General features: G+C 35.7%; 1 protein-coding gene across 11 annotated transcripts in view; it reads left to right on the forward strand.

Annotated features, from left to right (window-relative positions):
• The window catches only part of LOC126822673 (multiple epidermal growth factor-like domains protein 6), a 114,679-nt gene that overhangs the window by 38,144 nt on the left and 53,440 nt on the right, over positions 1-23,095 (forward strand). For 5 of the 11 annotated variants that reach the window (XM_056101122.1, XM_056101121.1, XM_056101116.1 and 2 more), the window contains exon 2: positions 22,515-22,736. The exons of 2 other annotated variants lie outside the window; for them this stretch is intronic. In XM_056101122.1, the coding sequence (XP_055957097.1) occupies positions 22,515-22,736 (222 nt within the window). Of the gene's footprint in view, positions 1-6,413; positions 6,565-22,514; positions 22,737-23,095 lie in introns of those variants that run through there. 4 more of the 11 variants (XM_056101120.1, XM_056101119.1, XM_056101118.1 and 1 more) reach the window with 4 other exon arrangements.

Here is a 23,095-nt window from a genome sequence, read left to right on the forward strand (position 1 = left end):
TAGCTCCTTTAACGTTTTTTATAGTTACTGCTGATGTATTAATGTTATAGTAAATCAATGTCCGAATATAGGTATTTCTTATTGCAACAAATTTCCCCCGTTTGATAAGCTAATCACAATTGACGTTTGGTGTGTGATTGATGCAATTTGAGAAAATTATTGATAAAACTGCTATTTACTCTCAAAAATGACCAAGTATGAAATACAATAAAATGAACACATTGCATGTATAAACTAGGATGATAATTAACAATTAATTTATTTATTACAGGTTTTGGGAATATACGGTAACTCGAATGATTTAGTATTTTAGATAATATTATTCACAGGGATATTAACGCTCAGAAATTTGCTTCCTAAACATTTTTTTGTGTGGTTTTTATTTTCAAAATAATGGAATATTGAATGATTAAGTATTTTAGATAATATTTTTTCACGGGGATGCTTTAAAAAGCTCAAAATGAATATTACTCGAAACTAAACGATATAATAGTTGCACACGCGGCTATATCATTTACTTGTGATATTTCAAGAATATAATAAGTTACGTGTTTCGGGCTGAAAAGGGAGTTCAAATAGATAATGAAAATACATAAAGACAAAAAAAACAATGACACGAGTAACGGAGCGTTCTAATCACCAATTTTTGAGGAGAAAAAGAGTATGGTTGGTATGCATATTTTTAAAAATAAACGACCGTGGAAGAAATATATACATTTTGTAATAAACAACATGAAAAGGTATTATTCGTGCTGGTTGTCTGTCTTTTCACCATTACATGTGTACTGGAGCGTTCTAATCATCATTTTTGAGATAAAGGGGGGTAAGATTGGTATGCATAATTTAAAAAAACGACCGTAGGGGGGAATATATACATTTTATAATACAACAACATAAAAAGATATTATTCGTGTTGATGTTAAAGTCTGTGATGGGGTGTTGGGTGTTTGTGGGTGTGTGCGCATGTGAGGGGTGGGACCGGGGGGGGGGGGCAAATTTAAATGACATCTACTAGTTTTCAAAGGTTCCACAATTTGAAAATTTGTTTTGTCTAAAAATATTTTGGCAAGAAGTATAAAATATTCCCCAAAATAAAAAAAAAAAGTATGAATTCTTTCTTTGAAACAATAAAAGTTCAAATAAATAAATGATTTCGACAATTGCAAACGAGAATTTCTAAATTCGCCATTTCGTAAAACAGGGTTAGTTTATGGGGCCACCGTCTCATTTTAATCGAAGTGAACCCTGATGCAATTTACGATAGGTTATAAGATGTAGCTCTCACTAATCCAGTGATTGTTCTAAGGACATCAAGATTTACGTTTTCAAGGTACAGGACCTTGGTTTTTGTAGTACACTCATTTCGGAGTACGTCCACGTAGTCGAATAATAGGCGACATTAAAGCCCAGTATATTGATTCTAGATATTTTAAACTTCTGACACAAATCAGTCCTTTTATAACGGAATAATTAGTATGAACAGCCCCATTACAATTACTAATTCTTAAGTTCTTTGCTATCAGTTAACCCAGCTCCAGCACAGCAAAGAGTGTTAAGAGTGCGGTTTAATTTTCTTGAGAAGGTAATAGTCCTTGTTTTGTGTGGATTAAAGTTGATTTTTCAACTTTTTGATTTTTTTTTTTTTTTGGGGGGGGGGGGGGGAGGTAATGTAATTGCAGTATGTAAAGATGCGTTCAAGAGATTTCAATATTCAAAGAACAAAAACTACCCAGTGAAGATTCTTTTATTTTGATTTTGAATGAAAAGCCGTTATACTCTTCAAAAAAGTAGGGGATATTGCAATGAAAATACCTATGCAGTTGTGATATGATAAATAGTCATGGACATGCTCTAAGAGTATGTTCACAGATGAAGAACTTATCACCCCAACAGAACCACGGGGAGGAGGGGGTTTATTTTTAAATTTGACACTTCAAGGATGGGTTGATGAAAACTCTCGCCTGCTGGCTTATCCTATCCATGTTTGCTTTCCTATCGATTCTTGCATAAGATTTCCTGTTTATGGTATCTTTACTTTAGTGTACTACGTTTAATTTGATCGGGAGACGTGTTCGTCGGCGTCAACGTCAACCAACAACACGGCAAGAATTGGCCGTGGCACTGCAAGATGAGTGGGTCAGATTTCCCCAAATCGTGATTGGACGGTTCATTAGGAGCATGCCACGACGAATTGCTGAATGTCTGAGGATTGGTGGAGCAATTACTCGTTATTAAGACAAAAATCAAAAATGTAAGGTTTCTCTAATTGGCAACTGCGACGATTAGTGTTGGCTGCGCGAGTAACGTGAAAGGTAGCACGCTGTGATTGTCTAAATCTCCCAGCGTTAGTGAGCGTTTGGCGCGTACCTTTATCAAGTTGATAAAGATTCTAAGATAAAAACCCACGGAAAAAGACTTGGGAATGTAAAATTCGAGAATTTATTGGGCTTCGATATTTATGATAAATAATCAGTGATTAAAGACAACATCGTCTTGTATGTGCAATGAATTCTCGGTAATCTAGGGTTACCGCTTATTTTATTGCTCAAATTGAATATGCGGCAGTTTTCCGTTTCATCTCTCTATTTCACCATTTATTTATTGATAATGGTTTAGTATATTTAGATTTAACTTGTGTTGAGTAAATGGTCTTTGCTTTTAATCTGATTCCGTCTTTTTATACATAAAAATTGAGATATATGTATATGTTAAATTTAACGTTAAATTTTGGTTGATATTGCCAGAAAACATTTATAATATACAGATAATACTATTATCTGTGTAAATTCATGGTTGATTGCATCCATTGAGAAGTGTATGTTCACTTTGCCGTTACAACCATTCACAAGGGGGTCAGTCACGCGTGCCATATCGTCTGCTATCAAGGAGCCTCTATGTGGTTAAGTCGCCGGTTCGCTAGCCTGCAGGTCGCACGTTTAATCCCTGCATTGGCCGAATAACTTCGTCGCGATTGTCTGGCCTCGCCCTCGTCCGGCTACGACGAAAAACTGAGGCCCGTGTATATATTGGCGTACAAACCCTCCTTTCCGAAGCCTATCACATCCAGGGGGGTCGTTCCTCGCAAGTAAAATTATCTCAGGTGTGTGTGTGTGTGGGGGGGGGGGGGCTGGTAACTGAGTGGAAGGGGGAGGGGGTAACCAACCCCGGATAAACAATCGCAATCCAATCAATGGTCGATCTTAACATTAGCCCTTAACGCTAGACCACGCACGACCTGACCTCAGCACGAACCCCGACGCGGCTGTCTATAAAGGGGCAACCCCCCCCCCACTCACCCCCCCCCCCCCCCAATAATCAATGCGTGACCTCCAGCTAACCTCGTAACAGAAGTCAAATGAGGTCAAAGGATAAACAAGAGTTCATTATAACAATACCTATTCATCTATATTCATATCCCCATTGTTCGGATAACAATACCCTATTCAATCTATTGAATAGAACAAAGGCGTCAACTCTCCTTGGTAAAAATATGGCCAGAAGGTCACAGATACTACTTCCACTGTTCTAAACTTTATTAGGGGGGGGGGGGGTAAAATTAAAAAAAAAACATCTTATAAAGAAATTTCAGATTATATGTTCAGAAGCAGCTGGAAAATATGTTTATTGTTTGCTACAAAATGTAAATTATTTCTTCTTGCACATTTGTATTTACATACCTTGAAAAAATAACAAATTTGAAATAGTACTAACATGTATTAAATGAGGAGGGGAGGGGGTATTTGACGTCAAAATACGGGCCATAACACAAAAATACAAGCTATCGGGATGCATACCATTAAAAAAGTCTGAATACATTTTTTCAAAATTGTAAAATATTGTGTAAAATATTCATATTTACATACCTTACAACCTAATTTCTGAAAACAGACTACTTTCAATTTATTTTATTAAATCCTAGATCAGATTTACCAATATATATATATTCGAAATATATATATATTGCATGAATGAAGGGTGTAAAATGATATTTTCTCGGTTTTTGGAGAAATATACAAAATGCAATCGGGATTGACATGCCACCGAGAATTGGTAGTCCTTGAGTGTAGTGCCGGATGGAGGGCCTGACAAGGACAGCTGTCTAGTCGTTCGGATGGGACGAAAACCCGAGGTATCGTATATACACTGGAATGCACGTAAAATATCCCTTGGCAGTTTGAATTCGATGTAAGAGTAGACCATAGTGCCGCTGTCCGGGCAACATTTCTCTCATAGCACACTGTGTGGCGCACGGCCGTCTTCATTAGCCCAGTCGGAGCAGAACAGTAGGAAATGAAATGAAATAAAATGGGGTTTAACTTCCTACTTGTCTGCACCAACGGGTATAATGAAGACGGGGGTCTATCTGGTCAATTTACAATAGCAGCTATTACATGCATCATATGTTAATTCTTATCAGTAGTATAGTGGTATGTATTTTAGTTTGTATACCTGAACTCGCTTTCATCAACGGGAGGATCAAGCTGGCTAAGTGGGTAAGAAGCCGGCTCGCTAGCCTGCAGGGCGGGTGTTCGATCCCTGCATTGGCCGAGAAAGTTTCATCCAGATTTTACGGCGTGGTTCCCACTTGTCAGTGATGCAGGACGGAGGGCCTGACAAGGACAGCTGTCTAGTTGTTCGGATGGCACAAAAAAAAACAAGTTCCCGTGACACATTGGCATGCACGTAAAAGATCCCTTGACAGTTGGAATTCGATATAAGAGTAGTGCCGCTGTCCGGGCAAAATTTCCCTCATAGCACCCCGTATGGCGCATGCCCGTCTTCATTAACCCAGGTCGGTACTTTGATGTTGAATGGCATCTAATTTGAACCTTCTCATGATTTAAAGATACTTTCCCAGAAAAGTATTTATCGGGTGGCAATTTTGGTATAATCGAAAGTAGAAATATCCAATCTTACTAGAAAAATACTGGATTCCCTGAAAAACACTCATGAAGCGTATAACCCGACGATTAGGGATGTCTGCTCGAGTGACGTCAAAGCTTGCACGAGAAGATCCCGGCGTTAGTGAGCGCTTGTTGTATGTATTGATAAAATTGATGACGAAATTAAGCGTACAACAGTATCTGAGATAAAAACCGCGGAAAAAGACGTGGGCAGTGGATAATCCGTGAATTTAATTAGGCGTCGATATTTGTGATAAATAATCAGCGACCAAAGACAGCATCGTCGTGTATATGAAATGAATTCTCCTCGGGCTTCACGAACATGTTGCTAGGTACTGTGACACGTGACACAAACATGACCCCTTTTAATCGATTTTTTATAGCAGGGTTTCCTTCACAAATTCAATGTTTTGAAAATGATTTGAAGCAAAATTTGGATAGATTAATTAGTTTGAATATGTTTGTAGTCCAAATATATCATCAAATCACCTGGTTTGTTCGCGGGAAAGTAACTTTATATGGAACTATCTCCACTTTGATTTGGAGTTAGTCCACGAATGATACATAAATTATTCTAGTTTTTGGTATATTTATATTATAATTCCGCCTTCAACCTGGATATGGAAATGTCATTTTGCATTTACAGATCCTCACAAGGAACACTTCAAACCTGCAATTCCTACATTGTCTTATTCCAGTTCAATCAAATAACGCACTTCGAGGAATGTAAAGGTACACACACCCATACACAACTGTATGCATTTATTGTATAGGAACAAATAACAGCTTGAAATGTAAAGTTGTAAGATTTGTTATTCACTACAGTATGGGGTTGTCCCTTTAATTCTATATTCACTTTTATAATGGCATGATTGGACTTTAATTGATATTTATTGTATTAAGACAGATAAGAACAATATAATTAGTGTGCTATTTCTTTTTTAAACACGATCTATTCTATAAATATTTATAAAGTACAATATATAATTACGGGATTTGACAACAAGCCGGAGTTACTATCAATTCATCTCCTGTTAGAAATTATTTACAGAAAATATAAATACATTGTTTAAAATTATAATCTTATATACTGGTATATAATTACTCTCAATTAATTAATCAAAATATTATATTAGATACAGTAAAACTGAGTTAATATCCTAATCAAAATATTATATTAGATACAGTAAAACTGAGTTAATATCCAGAACAGATTTATTTGTGTAGATTGTTCTTCGTAGTCTATTTACGTTTCTATAATATAATATTGTTTATCCGATTTACGGAATTTTTCCAAGAACAACATGTTTTTACTTTTTACTCTCCAATGTATTACAAATTGTATCACAGCTTTCGTAATATCTGTTTCTTAGAAGTAAATATGAGCGATACCATAAATAGTGGTTCTTTACGTAGAAATCTGATAAAGATATGAATAACATCTGTAAAGAAACTAACACGTCATCGTTTGCACGTGATCTTATCAGCTATAAAAACAAGAGTCGCTGACATTAATATTAGTTTACAAGCAGAATAACTTTTGTTTAAAACAGACTCTCGACGTCTAACATTTGAAAATACAAGTTCCAATATAACGCATCAGCCAGTATGGATATGAAATTAACCGTTCTCGTTGTCTTGGCAACCTTGTGTGGTGTAGGTAAGTTGGTATTTTAAATTTATCTAATTAACTTTAAATGGAATGGATTTGGATTTCTGTTCAATCAAAAAGAAATTAAAGAGACTATATAGCCTTTCGTTGATTTTTGGTGATGTAATAATAATTTTTGATTTTACTATGTTGTTAAACTCGGCGTGTACAAATCAGATGGTTTTGAGAGAAATCTGCCTATCCATAAAAATGAAATGAAATGTCATCGTGCTTTTCTGTACCAACGGGCTAATGGAGAAGGATACGTACGAAGTATTGTGTGGGGGTGGGGGTGCCCAGACAGCGATGCTAGGGCAAAATCTTACGTCAAATTCCAACTGTCACCGGATCTTTTACGTGCTCATAAACGAACCATTGGTAGGTGGAATATAGGTACAACCACCGTTGTTAGGGCGTGACGTTAAACCAGTTCCTATTACTTGCAATGATTTCATGGATTAACAAAACAAGAGATCAGATTGAAAGTGAAAGTTCTTATATATAATAGCGTAGGCCTATTGAAAATGTTCGCCAGGGCAGTAGAATTGTGTCTAGATGACTGAAATTAACTGGATGTTTTATAGTGTCTCGTCAACACGCGAGTTTTGCCCATTTGGAGCCTTACAACCTATATTTTCATTAAAGATGAGCGGGGCCACAACAGATCGTTTTCCAACTACACCGTCTCTCACCAGTAATACAATTTTAATAAATTTGATTACCTTTTTTTTTTAAAAAAATCGGTTCATTTCGCAAGGACGAATAAAATAAACCGGGGGAAACGCCAATATTATAAGTTGTAAATGTTCCAAAAAAAAAGGACATTCCCGTAAATCATCCAAACATTAAAAGAAACTAAAAGCAGATTGGAGGAGGGGGGGGGGTAGGAATTAAACCGCCACTGCCCTGGTTAATCGACATCCCTATTTCGTCCAAATTCGGCATGAGGCATGTGAATTGTAACCTGCGATACCGTGCGACAGCTTCAAAAAACATATTTCCCGCGACAATTGCCTTATTATTAAATTTCTCGCCACTCCGGACCCACCATTGTAGTAGGTCACAATCATTATTCTTCTTATGAGGCCCCTTCTAATCCTCTACCCTCAAAATCAAAGTGTGTTTTAAACATAGTTGAACAAATCCGAGAATGATGAAAGATGGTTAAGACTGCGTGGCGTGTGAGAAAGGTTTGTGACAGTACCAAAACTATTATAAGCTTACCCTCTCCACTTTGAGGCCCCCGACTTCAGTCTGCCAAGCATATAACAGGAAAATCCGGCACTGGACATTATAATTATTCAACATATCTGAGCAGAGCTTATAATAATACATAAATATATAAATAAATAAGATACACAAATAATAAACAATTCGGTGCTAAAAGTTCCCTCGTAGCCTGTTTCATAATGTCAATCACAAAGAATAAAGCAATGAGAGAGAGAGAGAGAGTGAGAGAGAGAGAGAGAGAGGTAACGTCCACTCGACAGACACAAACTAGCCCATTTCGGGACCCTACATATTCAATTTTATTTGCAATTCTTTATATACTGTTACTTCCACATAGCTGTGTTTATATTTAGAACAGTGAGTTTATAGCCACAGTGGTGAGTTACGTGATATATAACACACTGTTCATTAATTATTAAGTAACACTATAGGCCTAGACGTGTATAGTCATACGCTTCAATAAGTTTAATAGGATTATTTTTAGTTCATCCCTCACTGATTTCTTTGTGATTTGGTTTAAAAATACAGGGCGTATGGATATGCAACTGGTTATTCCAAATTTAAAGCACCAGTGTCAAAATAAAAGTAATACTTTGAGCAATCATTAAGAACTTTTATTTTTAAAATTCTGAAACAATATTATTCGAAAGGGTCTGTTCATTCAAACTTAATTTATGGACAATATAGCAATAATGAGTCATTATAATATTTATTACAAGCTTTTAATTCGGATGACTTAATGACATTAAAATAGTGGGTTTTTTTTGTTTTGGGACTTTTGGGGGGGGGGCGCGGTCTGGTTTGGTGTGACGTTAAATTATATTTTTAAAAGTGGAAGTAAGTCTAGGTTATCAAGCCCGACAGCCTTTTATAATACAAACCGTTAAATATACATATTTAATTTTTAAAATTCTAACAGTTTGGTTTAAGGTGTCGGCATGTTTGTCGAGCTACTCTGTGCGTAATGAGTCATTATAATTAGGCTATCAAGCCCGACAGCCTTTTATAATACAAACCGTTAAATATATATATTTAATTTTAAAAATTCTAACAGTTTGGTCGAGCTACTCTGTACGTATGTCGTTTTGTTTTTTAATTTTAATACCACTTTTAATCCAAACAATTTCATTTATTTAACGCACATTAGAGAATATTCTGTCAGAATAGTAGTTTCGTTAGAGTATTTTGTTTATATCGACTAATAAAAGGGGAATTGAAACGATTAAACATACATTATGCAAGCACAAAATCTGCTTATTGCAGGTCTTTCTTCAGGTCTGAAATGTTATCTAAACTATTAATTAAACATTAATCAGCTTATCCAGATCATAATCAACACTCGATGTCATCGCTAGCCTGCGAAATGTACTGGATTAGGATCCGATTTGTTGCTCAACATTCATTCATGATTAAATCATGAAATGGATAATCGAGACTATATTTTTTTATCGTGCCGACTTTATTAATGATGATCGAGGCTAGGTCGAAACTTAAGTCGCTAAATTCTCGGTTCAGAATGGATCAATTTGACTGAAACTTTCAGCAAATGGCCTTTACATTATCTAGTTTTTAACTTTTATAGTGAGAAGTGTCAGCTCTTTATCTAATCTCCCATAAATTATTTTCAAGAAAATGAATGTATTGTATTCAAATAATGTACTTAATTATGTAATAATAACATTGTTTTCTTTTTGAAATATGTAAATGATCTGGATTGTTGTGTCTTAAAGTAAAATGATCCAAACCTATTCCATTCATTTATTTTCATAGTGAGGTTCAATTTGTTTGCATTTATTTGGTTTTTCTATCGGAAAAACTTTGAAATAACACATAATGTTAATCTTGGCCTCGATGTTCATGGATAGACACGAATTGTTCTTTAGTTCACTGGCGTTCAATGACAAAATCGATGACGTCATGAAATCAATAGGAAATAATGAAAACTTTAGATGGTCAAAACTCTCATTTTGATATATCGATTTAACTAATTTTAGACGAATATCCTCTTTGATAAAACTATTTAGTTTTCTCTTGTGTATTGTATGAAAGTCTGTATCTCCCTTTTAGTTTGGAATATTGTGTCTTAAAAATACTAACAATAGTAATATCATTATGTTTACATGTGACGTGCGCGCAGCACCAACACAAACTTCTCAGCCCAGAGTCATATTCAGATCTTTCGTTGCAATCTGTTTCACAGAGAATTACGAAAGTCTTGTAATATCTCTGTAAAAGATGACTGTCTTCAACACGTGCAATCACATCACGCAGCGACAATCATTGGTTCAACGCACGTGCATTATTTAAAAAAGACGTAACTGGTTGGGGCAGAATGGTGCCTTTTACTCATTTTAATACCCATTTACACTAAATAGGAAATATATTTTACCTACAAATACTTCAAACGTCTTTATTCATTTTTCTAATACATAAAAAAAAAAATGTTTTAGAATTTAATTTGTCGGAGGAAAAAAGTTAATATTGGGGACTCATTAAGTCGCATCGATGTCATCCTTATCAGTGACTGTAGAGGCCTAGCGAAACTTCACTTCTGATCAGTGTGCTTTCGTTGCCGTAAGCACTGACAAGATTATTAAATTGTCCCTATAAATAATTCAAAATTAAAACGGTACTGTACAGTTTTATCGTTCGTATGAAGCAAAACTTAAATGTATACCGGAATTAAAATAACCTTGACCTAGATTTTCTGATTGGAAAGTTCTGCAGATTAAAATATAAGATTTGTTTAGCAATGTGGGGTCTTTGTGTCTAGTTCACCTGAACTCAATAAAGCTGGCACAGGAAAAAACTGGACAATCTATCTACCCAGCTCTGTGGGGATCAAACATAGATCCACAAGAGAGAAAAAGAAATACTGGTTTAATTCCTACTTGTCTTCATCAATGGGTTAGAAATGAAATTAAATGGGGTTTGAGGTCCTACTGTTCTGCTCCGACTAGGCTAATGAAGACTAGGTCAATCAAGATGGGCATGCAACATACAGTGTGCTATGAGGAAAATTTTGCCTGGACAGTGGCACTATGACCTACACTTATATCGAATTACATCTGCCAAGGGATCTTTTACTTGCACACCAATGTGTATGTGGGACCTACACATACACATTGGTGTGCAAGTAAAAGGAAATCAAGACGGGAAATCCCAATGAACTTTCTCAGGCAATTCCGATGGCCCAACCCGCAACCTCCAGACTAACGGCCGGAGTCTTACTCACTTAGCCACCGTGGCTCCCCCATCAATGCGTTACTTAATGAAGATAAGCATATGTCACATTCAGTGTACTAGGCAGAAATTTGACCAGACAGCTGCACCTACTCTTTGTCAAATTCTATCAGGAGCACACTGGTGGCCCTTGTGTTTGTCTCTATCCTAACTAGGAACACTTTTACCTTGCCCTAACCCTTGCCCCATTCTGCACCAATGACATGAGGAAACCATGCTAGAAAATCCTGATTAAAAACAGGACTTCCTGGTTGTTAAGCCAGCGTCATACTCACTGAACACCTGTGATTCTTAGAAGTTGGGTCATTTCGGGACTAAGAAATGTCAAATCTTTATTTCAATAATTCGTTGGTACACAAGCGTCTATTGCAGTGTGAATAAAGTTGAGAACATGGTGAAATCCCCTGAAGTTAGATAACCAACCCACTATTTGACTTGCACAAGCGTGGGCTTGAAACCACAACTTGAATCAATGACAGATCTAATGATCTAAACATAGACAAGTTAGTCCTTCAGAGATAAAAATAATTCTTTAATTGTAAATTATCTACTAAACACAAGATACAGCTAAGAATGTTTCATCTTTTTAATTTTCATCTTTGATTTTGTGTGTGATATAAATATGTTTGACATATATGTACAATGATTTTATAAAACAGTAATTATTATATATAATATACAATTAAAATATAAATAATATTTTGTAAATAATACATTAATAAAATATATGTAGATAACACGGCAGTGTCGTGGATGGAATATGTAATCAAATAATTAACTGTATGCCAATAATAACACATCTATCAACTGTTTTTCTAAATCTTTTTTTATACGCCCACATGGAAATCTGGTCGTATATTGCCGCCCCCCCCCCCCCGTCCGTCCGTCGGTCCGTCGTCCACAATTTCTTGTGAACGATCTAGAGGCTAAAGTGAATATCCGATTGACTTTAAATATATACACAGTGTTTAAGGTCATGAGACGAAGAACCCTATTGATTTTCAGCGATATTCGATAATAACTACCAGAGTTATGGCCCTTGATCACTTTGAAATATCTTGTGGACAAAGGCCATGAGACAAAGAATCGATAATTACTTAATGAGCTATTATTCGTAATAAGATTTTCATGTGTTGTAAACGTTCTCCTTACTGATAAAAGAAAAAATATGTGACAACCCTTGTTGACTGCCCGGACGACTTAGCTGTTGTGGGCGTATGTTTCGTCGGCTGGCAATCTATCTTCTCTGTTAAGAACATACACAGTTGTTCTTATCTATGTGTATTATCTTTAATTAATTCTGTTATACGAGTCTTCTTCTCACTAACGATTAGCTGAAAATACAAAACAACTGACTATAAAATAGATTCAATTACATTATGTTAAAAACATATGTTACAAGATATTTATGCAAGTAACCTAGCTCTGAGCATGGTTGCTAAGCAACCTGTAATATGAGTACATGCCCATAAACAGAGAGAGAGAGAGAAATGGGGTATAACGTTCACTCAACACAAACAAGGTCCTTTCGGGAATATCGCCTGGTTCAATTTTATTTCAATAATTCGCTTGGCGCGTAGGTGTGTTTAGCAGCAGGAGCTAGGAAACCGGAGGACCCAGAGAAAACCCACGTAAAACCGGGGAATCGAAACCACACCAGTTGAATCTATGACAGACCTTATGATACAGTTTGCACATGTTAACCATTCGGCCATCCCCCCTCCCCCCTCCCCCCTCTTTATAAACAGATTACCAAGTAGTGGCTGGCGGTTTTCAACAATGGACTTACTTAATTTGATGGATGGAGGGTGGGGGATGTGTGTGTATTATTTTAATTTATTCAAAACACTTACAGATAATTCATTGACTTCCTCCGAACATTGGATTTCTGCCACTCGTAATTTTTTCCTTCATTTCTTCGATACCACGATTAACAACAACAGTTTCAAGTTTTTCTAAATCAACAATACAACCAAACTTCGCTATCATCATTTCATTCATTTCACTAATTTTCTTCTCAATTTCTTTTCTGTATATTTTCAACTGGGAATGCGTCCTTTGTGCTTCTCTGTAAAATAATTTAATAAAACCAATTCAAAATAAATGAAAGAGAGACTCATGAATTTCTGTTGCTTAGAGATGTCCTTAATCCCTGTTAAGGGGAAATAATTATGCCCGAAAACTTGAGGAATTAACCCTGAACTGAGCACTGTGACAGACTTAAAGGTAAGCAAAAGTCTACATAATGACTGCCTAGCCATTGTGACATCTGTTGACAATAGTCACCACTAAATGGATATTCCTTAATTTGTGATCTTTTAGTAGAGCACAGGAATTCTACAATGGTATAAACTAATTTCTTCTCGCAATATCATTGGGTATGTGGAACCACAGCGGCTAAGTGGGTAAGAAGCTGACTCACTAGCCTGGAGGTCGGGTGTTCGATCCCTGCATTGACCGAGAAATTTCATTGGGATTTCCCGGCGTGGTTTTCCCTTGTCAGTGTGTACACAGGTTCTCGGTTTTTTGTTTCATCCAAATAACTAGACTGTCAAGGGGAGACAACACCGGAACAGAGAGAGAGAGAGAGAGAGAGAGAGAGAGAGAGAGAGAGATGGATTTAACGTTCACTCAACACAAACTAGGTTATTTCGGGACTAACACATGGTTCAATTTTAGTTCAATTATTCGTTTGCGCGTAGGGGACTTTAGCAGAGGGAGGACCGGAGAAAACCCACGAGGTTTGACAGGCGACCCTACTCCTTGTCACGTACAACCGGGGATTCCAAATCACGGCAGTTGACTCAATGACAGACCTTGTGCTTCACACAATAAACCAAGGAATACTGGTAACTATCTTTAATGATTTAGTTTTTCCAACTCCATTCAGACTAAAATAAATTTCAATTAATTTACCTGGAAAGCTTCAAGATCACCATGTGCATAGGTTAATGAAGAATCAAAAACTTTCGCTTTCTTCTGTAAACCTTCTAATTCTTTCTTCATGGCTTCACTGTTTTTCGTTTCTTCTGTTAATTCATCTGCAAGTCGTTTTCAAGGATTTGACATGTTTCGTCATATATTGCCTGAACAAGAAATAAAATTTAAAATTGTGAAGTCAAAGTGCAAGTAAAGCGTCATCCACAAATTTGTAAGATTCATCAAGTAATAAAATAAACATATTTAGGTGTGTACTATTTCAAGATCCAATTTAGTAAAGATATGATTTTCTTCAATTGGATCTTAGATTTTAATATTTGATTTGTGTGGGGTGTGACTATTTTTCAAGGTAGCTTCATTTCATTCTTTCAGACAATTAGAATATAGAGAGCAAGACACATGATTCTTACCAGGACATTTTGGCACTGTTGTCTGAAGAAAAGTTTGCCGTAAACACAAGATTATGTATTTGTCCTTAGAGAGGAAGAAATGGGGTATAATGTCCACTCAACACAAACTAGGTCATTTCGGGACTAACATATGGTTCTATTTTATTTCAATAATTCTCTTGCGAGTAGGGGTCTTTAGCAGTGGGAGGAAACAGGAGGACCCCGAGAAAAATCACAAAGTTGGACAGGCGACCCCTACTCTTTGTCACACATAAAACCACGTCAGTTGACTCAATGACAAATCTTATGATGCAACGCACACGCTAAGCATTCGGCCACCCAACCACCCCATTTGACTTTAGAACAACCCCAATATGCATCTTTGATCCTTTACAACAGAAAATATGGGAATCTAAAATTATATGACATAACCACAATACCACCAAGTTATTTGTTTGTCAAAATAACATAAAAGCACATTTAGTTTTGCTATGTGAACTCCTGAGATGAGAAATGGTATCAGGCATTCTAGAAAGAGTTATTCATACTATGCCTTAGTCCTGACACAGGACACGTCTTATGACTAACTATAGTAATCATGTTTTGAATTTCAAACATTGCTTTGAAACTTCTATTTTGAGACGCAGGTTCACAGTAAAAATAATAATGAGCATTCCACGTAAAGATACATTAATTAAGAGTTTAATAAAGAGTTGGTCATTCTTGCTATAATAGTTAAAGATAAATGATAAAAAAAAGAGAATATTGAAAATTTCATTCAAATTACTTCATTCTATGCCAAATTATCAATGTTGGTCAGTTTTGACAAGATTTGTGCATAGTGGTAACCAGAGCACTGGCATATTAGCGGCTTAGACTCGCTTTCCCATTTTTAAATTAAATAATAATAATAATATCTTTATTTCGTACTCAAGGTACACACACAAAATACAAAGAATATAAATATTAAAGGAAAATTATGAACAAAACTCAATGAAAAGTGTTGTTTGAAAGAAAGTACATCAAATTAATATCATACAGTGCAAATATATTCAATAATTTCATTCAACTCATTTTTTGATTGTATATCATTTACATTTTCTCTCAGAGTAATCATGTCTTTGATTAAACCGGCATTTTGTTTAAGAGTATCATCATCATTCTGTTGGCATGTCATTCTCTTTAAAATATTGGTAGGATCAGACATTAGGTCGTATTTTGAAAAATTATACTTATTAGCTATAATATTAATGTTATTACAGACATTTGATTGGCTCCCATTTAGGGCATGATAGGCACATATTTTAGAACATTCATTCGGACCTCCGAGTATTCCTACGATAAATTTTACAAACCGCCTATGTAATTGCATGTCGATAGGAAAGTCGTCACAGATGAGATGTAGAAGTGAGTTATGGGTGCGTAGTGGAATTCCCCACAGTCTCCTTATGCACTTTCTCCAGCAGCAGTAAAATTTATCGATGCTCTTTTTTGACATGTCCCATAGTTGACATCCATAAAGAGGCATACAAAAGCTCTTAAATAATTTATATTTGGTTAAACAATGGGCATATTTAAATTGACTTAAAGTGACATTTACCCTCGCAGTGAAAGAGTTGATATGGTGATTAAGATTATCCCCCTTTGAGTTAGCGCTAATGAGATTACCTAAGTGAAGTTCTGAGGATGAAACATTTACAAATTTATCATTAAATGGTATAGGCTTAACTTCATCGTTACAAGAGGTGTGATTAAAAACTAAAAGTTTGCTTTTATCAGGATTGAACTTTACATCATATTGCAGAGAAAACTCTGAGGCTATCTCTAGTAAAGAAACAAGACCTTGTCTTGAGGGGGATAATAACGTTATATCATCGGCATAAGACAGGGCACCTACGTAGATATTTCCAATACGACAGCCGATATTACTAGCTTTGAATCTAGTCAGCAGTTCGTCAATATAAATACTAAATAATATCGGTGACAAAACACCACCCTGCTTTACACCATTCGTGACATTAAAAGGTGGAGCAGTGTGATTGACCCACTTAATCCTAATTTTCTGTTCTACATACATGTTTAACAGGAGACGTGAAATTAAAGGGCATATTCCCTTAGAACTAAGAAGTTTAAATAACTTTACAAAATTGATTCTATCGAAAGCTTTACTAGCGTCAAGCAGCCCCACATATACATTTGACCTATTATTATTGTAGTATTTAATTGTTTCTTCTAAGACAAACGTACATTGTGTAGTGGAATGTTCACTCTTGAAACCATATTGCATATTTGACGAATTAAACACTTCTTTGTTGTTCTCTAGTAAAACCCAGTCTAACACTTTACCAACAATGCTACTTAAAGCAATACCCCTATAGTTACCTGAGCAATTTAAAGATTGCTTCCGATTTTTTGGAATTGAAATAATTGTTGACAGTAAGAAATTATTCGGACAGTGACCATGTGACAGCATTGCTGATAATATCAAAGACAAGTGAACGTAAAATAACTTGGGTGCATGAATTATATGATCCGTTGATTGACCATCATTGCCATCATTTTTACCATGTTTTAAATGGGATACAGCTTTAGTAACATCATTAGTTGATATCAAGTGTTTAGAATAACATGAACCGTTAAGACATTGCGATTGGATCTTGGAATGTATGCTATTTTTAATGCCAAGCATTTCGTCAGCATCAAAAGATACAGAATTATACAATTCTTCATATTTGTCACTAAAACATTTAGCTATGTTCTCTATGCCTATATGGCCATCAATGTTATTAGCTATCTGCTTTTTAGAACCATTTATTTTACAGACCTCTTTCCAGAAATTTCGGGTATTATTGGACAGTAAATTTGTCGATAATTTATTAGCAATAATAGACTCTTTCTAGCTAAAATCTCGAGTATCCGATGCCATCGAGATTTGATAATGGTCTTGTGGTTTTGTTAATAAATGTCTAATTAATAGTTTATATAACATTTCTTGATTTTCTTTTTGAACACTTTGGTCAGATAATCCACAAATTTATTGCTTTCACCAAGAGAGTTGAGGAAATCGGCATGAATTTTGTTTTCTTTATCAACTAATTTCTCTATATCTGTTTTCTTATTTTCTAATTTAGCTTGTACTTCCATTATCTACAAATCATAAACATTGATAACAAGGGTTGCTATGTCAACAATCAATTTAAAATTTCATTATTAGTAGATTCCCGTTTTAAATCATTCATTTAATCTTCGTAAATACTAACTACGGCTTTATGAATTCTTTGTGAGGGATAATTTTGAAGGTTTATTAAGGTTTAATGTCATATGTACTTTTAATACTAATGTATAAAGGTAATCAGTACCCTTTCTCTATTGTAAATTGTATGCTTAGGGGTGAGTTTTGCCCAAACTACAAAGTTTCTGACTACTTTTCATTCATGCTCTAAACTACCAAGGGATATATTACTGGCACTATCCACTAATTCATCATAAATATTGGATCCAAGAAAAATACAATTTGATATTATCACTCGACTGATGTGAAAATAAAACCAGATTTGTTTTATAAAAAGAAATCTACCTTTGTCTGCATGTCTAATTTTTCTTGTTGTTTATTGGATACTTTGTCAGCTAAAATTTATTCTCGTTTCTCATATTCTTTCTGAAAATAGATAGAATAATAATCAAATAAAATGGGGTTCAACGTCCTACTGTTCTGCTCCGAGAAGACGGGCATAGGGCATACAGTGGGCTGCGAGGGAAATTTTGCCTAGGCAGCGGCACTATGACCTACCCATATATCGAATTCTACCTGCCAAGGGATCTTTTACGTGCACGCCAATGTGTACAAAGGACTTCGTTTTTTCGTCCCATCTAAATGACAACACAGATGTCCTTGTCAGGTCCTCCGTCCTGCACCACTGACAAGGGGAAACCACGAAAAATCCTGATGAACTTTCTCGGCCAATGCATGGATCGAACACGCGACCTCCGAGCTAGCGGGCCAGTGTCTTACACACTTAGCCACCTTGGTTCCTGCATAATAAACAAACTGGTATCATAAGACTAAGAATACATGATAGATATTCATATTAAGCATTCTATTATTAAACATTGTATTATATTCAGTTATGTATATTTTGTATTGGGTAAGTTTTATATATTTAATAAATCATTTTTATAGTTGGTACAATGTTTATAGATAAAATGTTGACATCAAATATCTAACAATATAGAAGCTTATTGTTAAACAAAAATACAAAATTTATCAGTTATTTGCATCTATAAATTACAAATAACTCTTGAAGGATTACTGAAACATGAAAATTTTATTTCTGGGTGAGATGTGTCAACTAGTTTAGTTATCAATATGTGTGTGATTACTAACCCAGGAACCACTTCAGTGAGATACAGCAGAGATCAATTATTGGAGTTCAGAGACCAAAACACTTTGGATTCAAATTAACAGTTTTTAGAATCAATCCCAAAAACTGTTGTGAGTCACAAACCATTAAGAAGGAAATCTGATCAATAATAATAGTACGAGAGAGAGAGAGAGAGAGAGAGAGAGAGGGAGGGGTTTAACATCCACTCGACACAAACTAGGTCATTTCGGGACTAACATGATTCAACTTTATTTCAATAATTCGCTTGCGCGCAGGGATCTTTACCAGTGGAGAAAACCCACGATGTTGTACAGGCGACCAAACTCCTTGTCACGTAAAACCGGAGAATCGAAACCACGCCAGTTGACTCAATGACAGACCTTATGATACAGCGCGCACACGTTAACCTCCCAATAATATATGGAATGCTCGGTCGATGAACGGAAAGATAGGAGCACTAACGGCCTCCATGATAACGAACTGAGAAGAACGAAACCCTTGTTGATGCGGACTTATCTTCCTCGATCTGGGTACACCGCCCTACATGTTCCGCGCTATAAGCAGATAGGTGGCGGCATTGTCATCCTGGTCAGAACTAATCTGAAGTTTAAAAGGAATACTGGAATTCAAATCGTTTGAAATAATGGATGTAAATATTTACGTTGATAGCACCATGATACACGCTGTAACTATTTTATACCCCCATACTCTAAACAACATAAAGTGAAAGTACAAATTTCTTATTGGAATTTGGTACACTATTAGAAAGTATCATTCTTTCTCCTGGTTATCTAATGATCGTTGGTGATTTCAATATACACGTGGATCACCCATCTACGGTGGCTGATTTGGGACAAAAATATAATAATAGCTCGAAATACGATCGCGCCACTTGCGCCAGGGTAAATTAGGCAGTGATCAGTTCCTACATATGAAATAAATAAACTTGAATCAGACCTGGGCTTCTAGATACCAGGAATGTCAGTCTCTCCTAGCAAAAGTCTGTAACCTCGATATATACAATTATTGATTCGTATAATAACATGCGATATACTCCCCACTTGGAAGGGGGTAAATATTAACGGGAAATATTTTTTTGCATGTCCCAAAGGTCACATCTATTGTACGAAAAATGCCGTCGAAATCATGTGAATTAGATCCTAAGCCTATTGAATTTGTAAAGAACTGTATTGATGAATTGGCACCTGAATTATTACGAATATTTAATACATCGTTTGAATCTGGGATTTTCTCCGCCAACGGTAAAGCTGCCGTTGTCCGCCTCCCTCATTAAAAAAAACTTGGACTAGATCCTAACACGCTGTACAATTATCGACCAGTTTCCAATTGCTGTTTCCTAGACAAGTTCCGCGAAAAGTGGGGTTTTTTTAACAAGGATTGGGCAACAGCCATGACCTATATTAAACTCCTCTCCCTGTCAGATATAGATACATGTATTTACATTGGAGAAATAAATAATCAATGATTACGGTGAGTGTGTTATTGTTGTCTCTGGTATGGATCTACATTTGAGAAATACACAAACAATGTACAAGGTGTTCGCATATTGCGTCAAACTTGTCAACAATTTTTATAAATAATTTGTACATTTATACATAGCTATAGAAATGGAATGAAATGAGGTTTAACGTCCTAGCGTGTCCACAACCTTGGTGTTACATACTTTTACTTGTAGCGATGATATATTTAAACGATTTTTATAATCCGATAAAAAGTGTGACCTCTAGAGGACAACAAGCTAAAATCGCGATTTTGTCGTACAATCAGGGGCCATAATTCAGGAATTCTGAATATGTACAGAATATACAACTGGTGGTAGTTTTTTCTTTGACGTGTTATATCTCATATCAACCTGTTAGGACGTCATCATAGGTCGATACACTCGGTTGATACAGTCAGTGAAATTCTTCACTGTTCACTGTCAGAATTATCGGAAAAGATTGCCTTTTGATCCAAATTTTCTCCAGCCTTTGACAAGCAAATAGTAGAACCAACCTCGTCGGAAATTGCATTCACATATATTCCACCGTCAAAATGTTGGCTAAAAAGAATTTCTGTTTCGTCTAATAACGTATTTCTATCCATTGTGATTTTGCTTTCAATTCAATTAAACCTATATTTACTCCAAAATGGCGACAGTATAAACAATGCATTCACGTGATTAGTTCGATAATTATCGTTATTTGGCGGAAACTATCGAGCAATTATCCAATCATTGTTGACTTTTAATGGAAGGGTCCATTTAATTTAAGGGTGATTAAAACTATGACGTTGTATATGTCGGATATAAACCTTCTCTACCTCGGATTGATATGATAGAGAACACTTGGGCTTCGGGTAGGTTAATATCCAATACAACAAATATTATAATTATTTTTCTGAACACGGACCACTGTCTTCTCCCGAAAGGAACAGTACTACCATCTCTATATTTCAGTACGTGATCCTAGTTATTTCACATCTCTACATATGATGGGTATTGTGCACCACGCGGGGAATACTTACATTTTAAAAACTATATCCCCACATTTTAAGCTGATCATATATTGAGTCAAACCTGTCAAAAAATTTTCATTAATAATATGTACATTTATACAAATCTATAATCAGGCGCCATAATCCAAGATATAAACACATATTTGTTAAGTTTAATCAAAATTGGATAAAAAAAACTGTGACCACTAGATGGTCCACTACCTTGATATTACATACTTGCGTACACAACCATCATAATGGTGTAGAGGTTATATATTTAAAAGTTATTTTTTTAAACAGGATTTAAAAAATGTGACATCTAGAGGCCCCGCACGCTAAAAACGCGATTCTTGTGCAACTAGGGGGACATACTCCAGGAAGTTGCGATCTGATAAGCGCAAATAACGAAAGGAACAAAGATCATTGGGTTATAAGTTATAAAAATATGTTTCAAGTTTCATTAAAATCGGATAAAAATCATACAATTAGGGGTCATAATCCATGAAGTTACGATCCGATACATTGCCAATATCACAAGGAACCGCGATCATTGGGAGATAAACCTATATTTCAAGTTTTGTGACCGGTAGAGTGTCCACAATCAAATTGTGGGCGGACATCCGGACGGACAGGGGCGACGACAATATATGTCCACATAAAAATGTGGGCGTATAAAAAAGGAAAGCATTTTTGTCATCACCTGATAGTTATCGAAAAAAAACCCCAAAAAACAATTCCTTTATTTTTTTGTGGCCTAGATGTTTGGCTGAACCTAAGGCACGTTCCTTATATTTGCCTAATGAAGATGAGATTACTAAAGCACGCACGTTTCGTCTCAATGTCTTCTTATTTTATCTACATCAAGGCGGAGGTCTTCCCTGTGGATCCAGTTCATGAAAACCACAATTTAGAGAAATATCATGAACAGTGAACGTACAGTTATGGAGGTTGCTATCCAACTGCTAACAATTTGCCACGATTTAGAGAAAAATTATGGACTGGATCATAGAAATTAAACAAGGTTGAGCTAAGTGAACTTACAGTCATGGAAGCTGATACCATCTGCCACATTTGTATTGCGCGCGCTCCATGTCATACGTCACAAAAACTGATAAAGATTTACACACTATTTAATCGAATCAAAATCTATACCGACAAGGGGTGGATGATGCGTTGATAAACATGCCTACACAATCCTAATTAAGTGCCTTGCAAATTCCTGATAGGGTGACTACTTTATACACCCAAACTACCATGAATGTCTTCAATATAATTTCAGGTTCAGGTTCCTTTAATGTGGCACTTAATAAACCAACATGGCAAAGTTCAACATATAGAAGTGGCGTTTCATCTAGAGCTGTAGATGGTAATACTAATCAGAGATGGTATGGTAACAGTTGTACAGAAACTAATAATAATAAAGCAAGAGAATGGTTGTGTGTTGATCTAAAACAGAGTTTTGATATCAGTAGTATGAAGATATTTAACAGAATAGATGGGGGTACGTAAGATTATAACTAAATGGGACTGCCACATTCAATAGAGCATAGTAACGACTTCTCAGTTTACCTTTTGAAACTTAGTGCCTGAAAGCAGAATGATATCTGATATTAAATATTAGAACAATAGTTTACAATATATCCAGTTCAATCAACACAATTTTTACGCTGTTGTTTTTAGATGTGGAAATAGATGTAACTGATTGATTAAGAAACAAAGCATTTGTTTCATAAAACATGATATTAAGTTTGTTAAGTTATTGCTCCTGCAATGATGGTCCTTTGTAAGTGTTGTAAGATCCATAGTCTTAAATTCCCACCCAATTTATTGGTTAAAATATGCCGAATAAGATTTGTGGAT

Source organism: Patella vulgata, chromosome 5, assembly GCF_932274485.2.
Source record: "Patella vulgata chromosome 5, xgPatVulg1.2, whole genome shotgun sequence".
In the NCBI taxonomy this organism is placed as follows: domain Eukaryota; kingdom Metazoa; phylum Mollusca; class Gastropoda; family Patellidae; genus Patella; species Patella vulgata.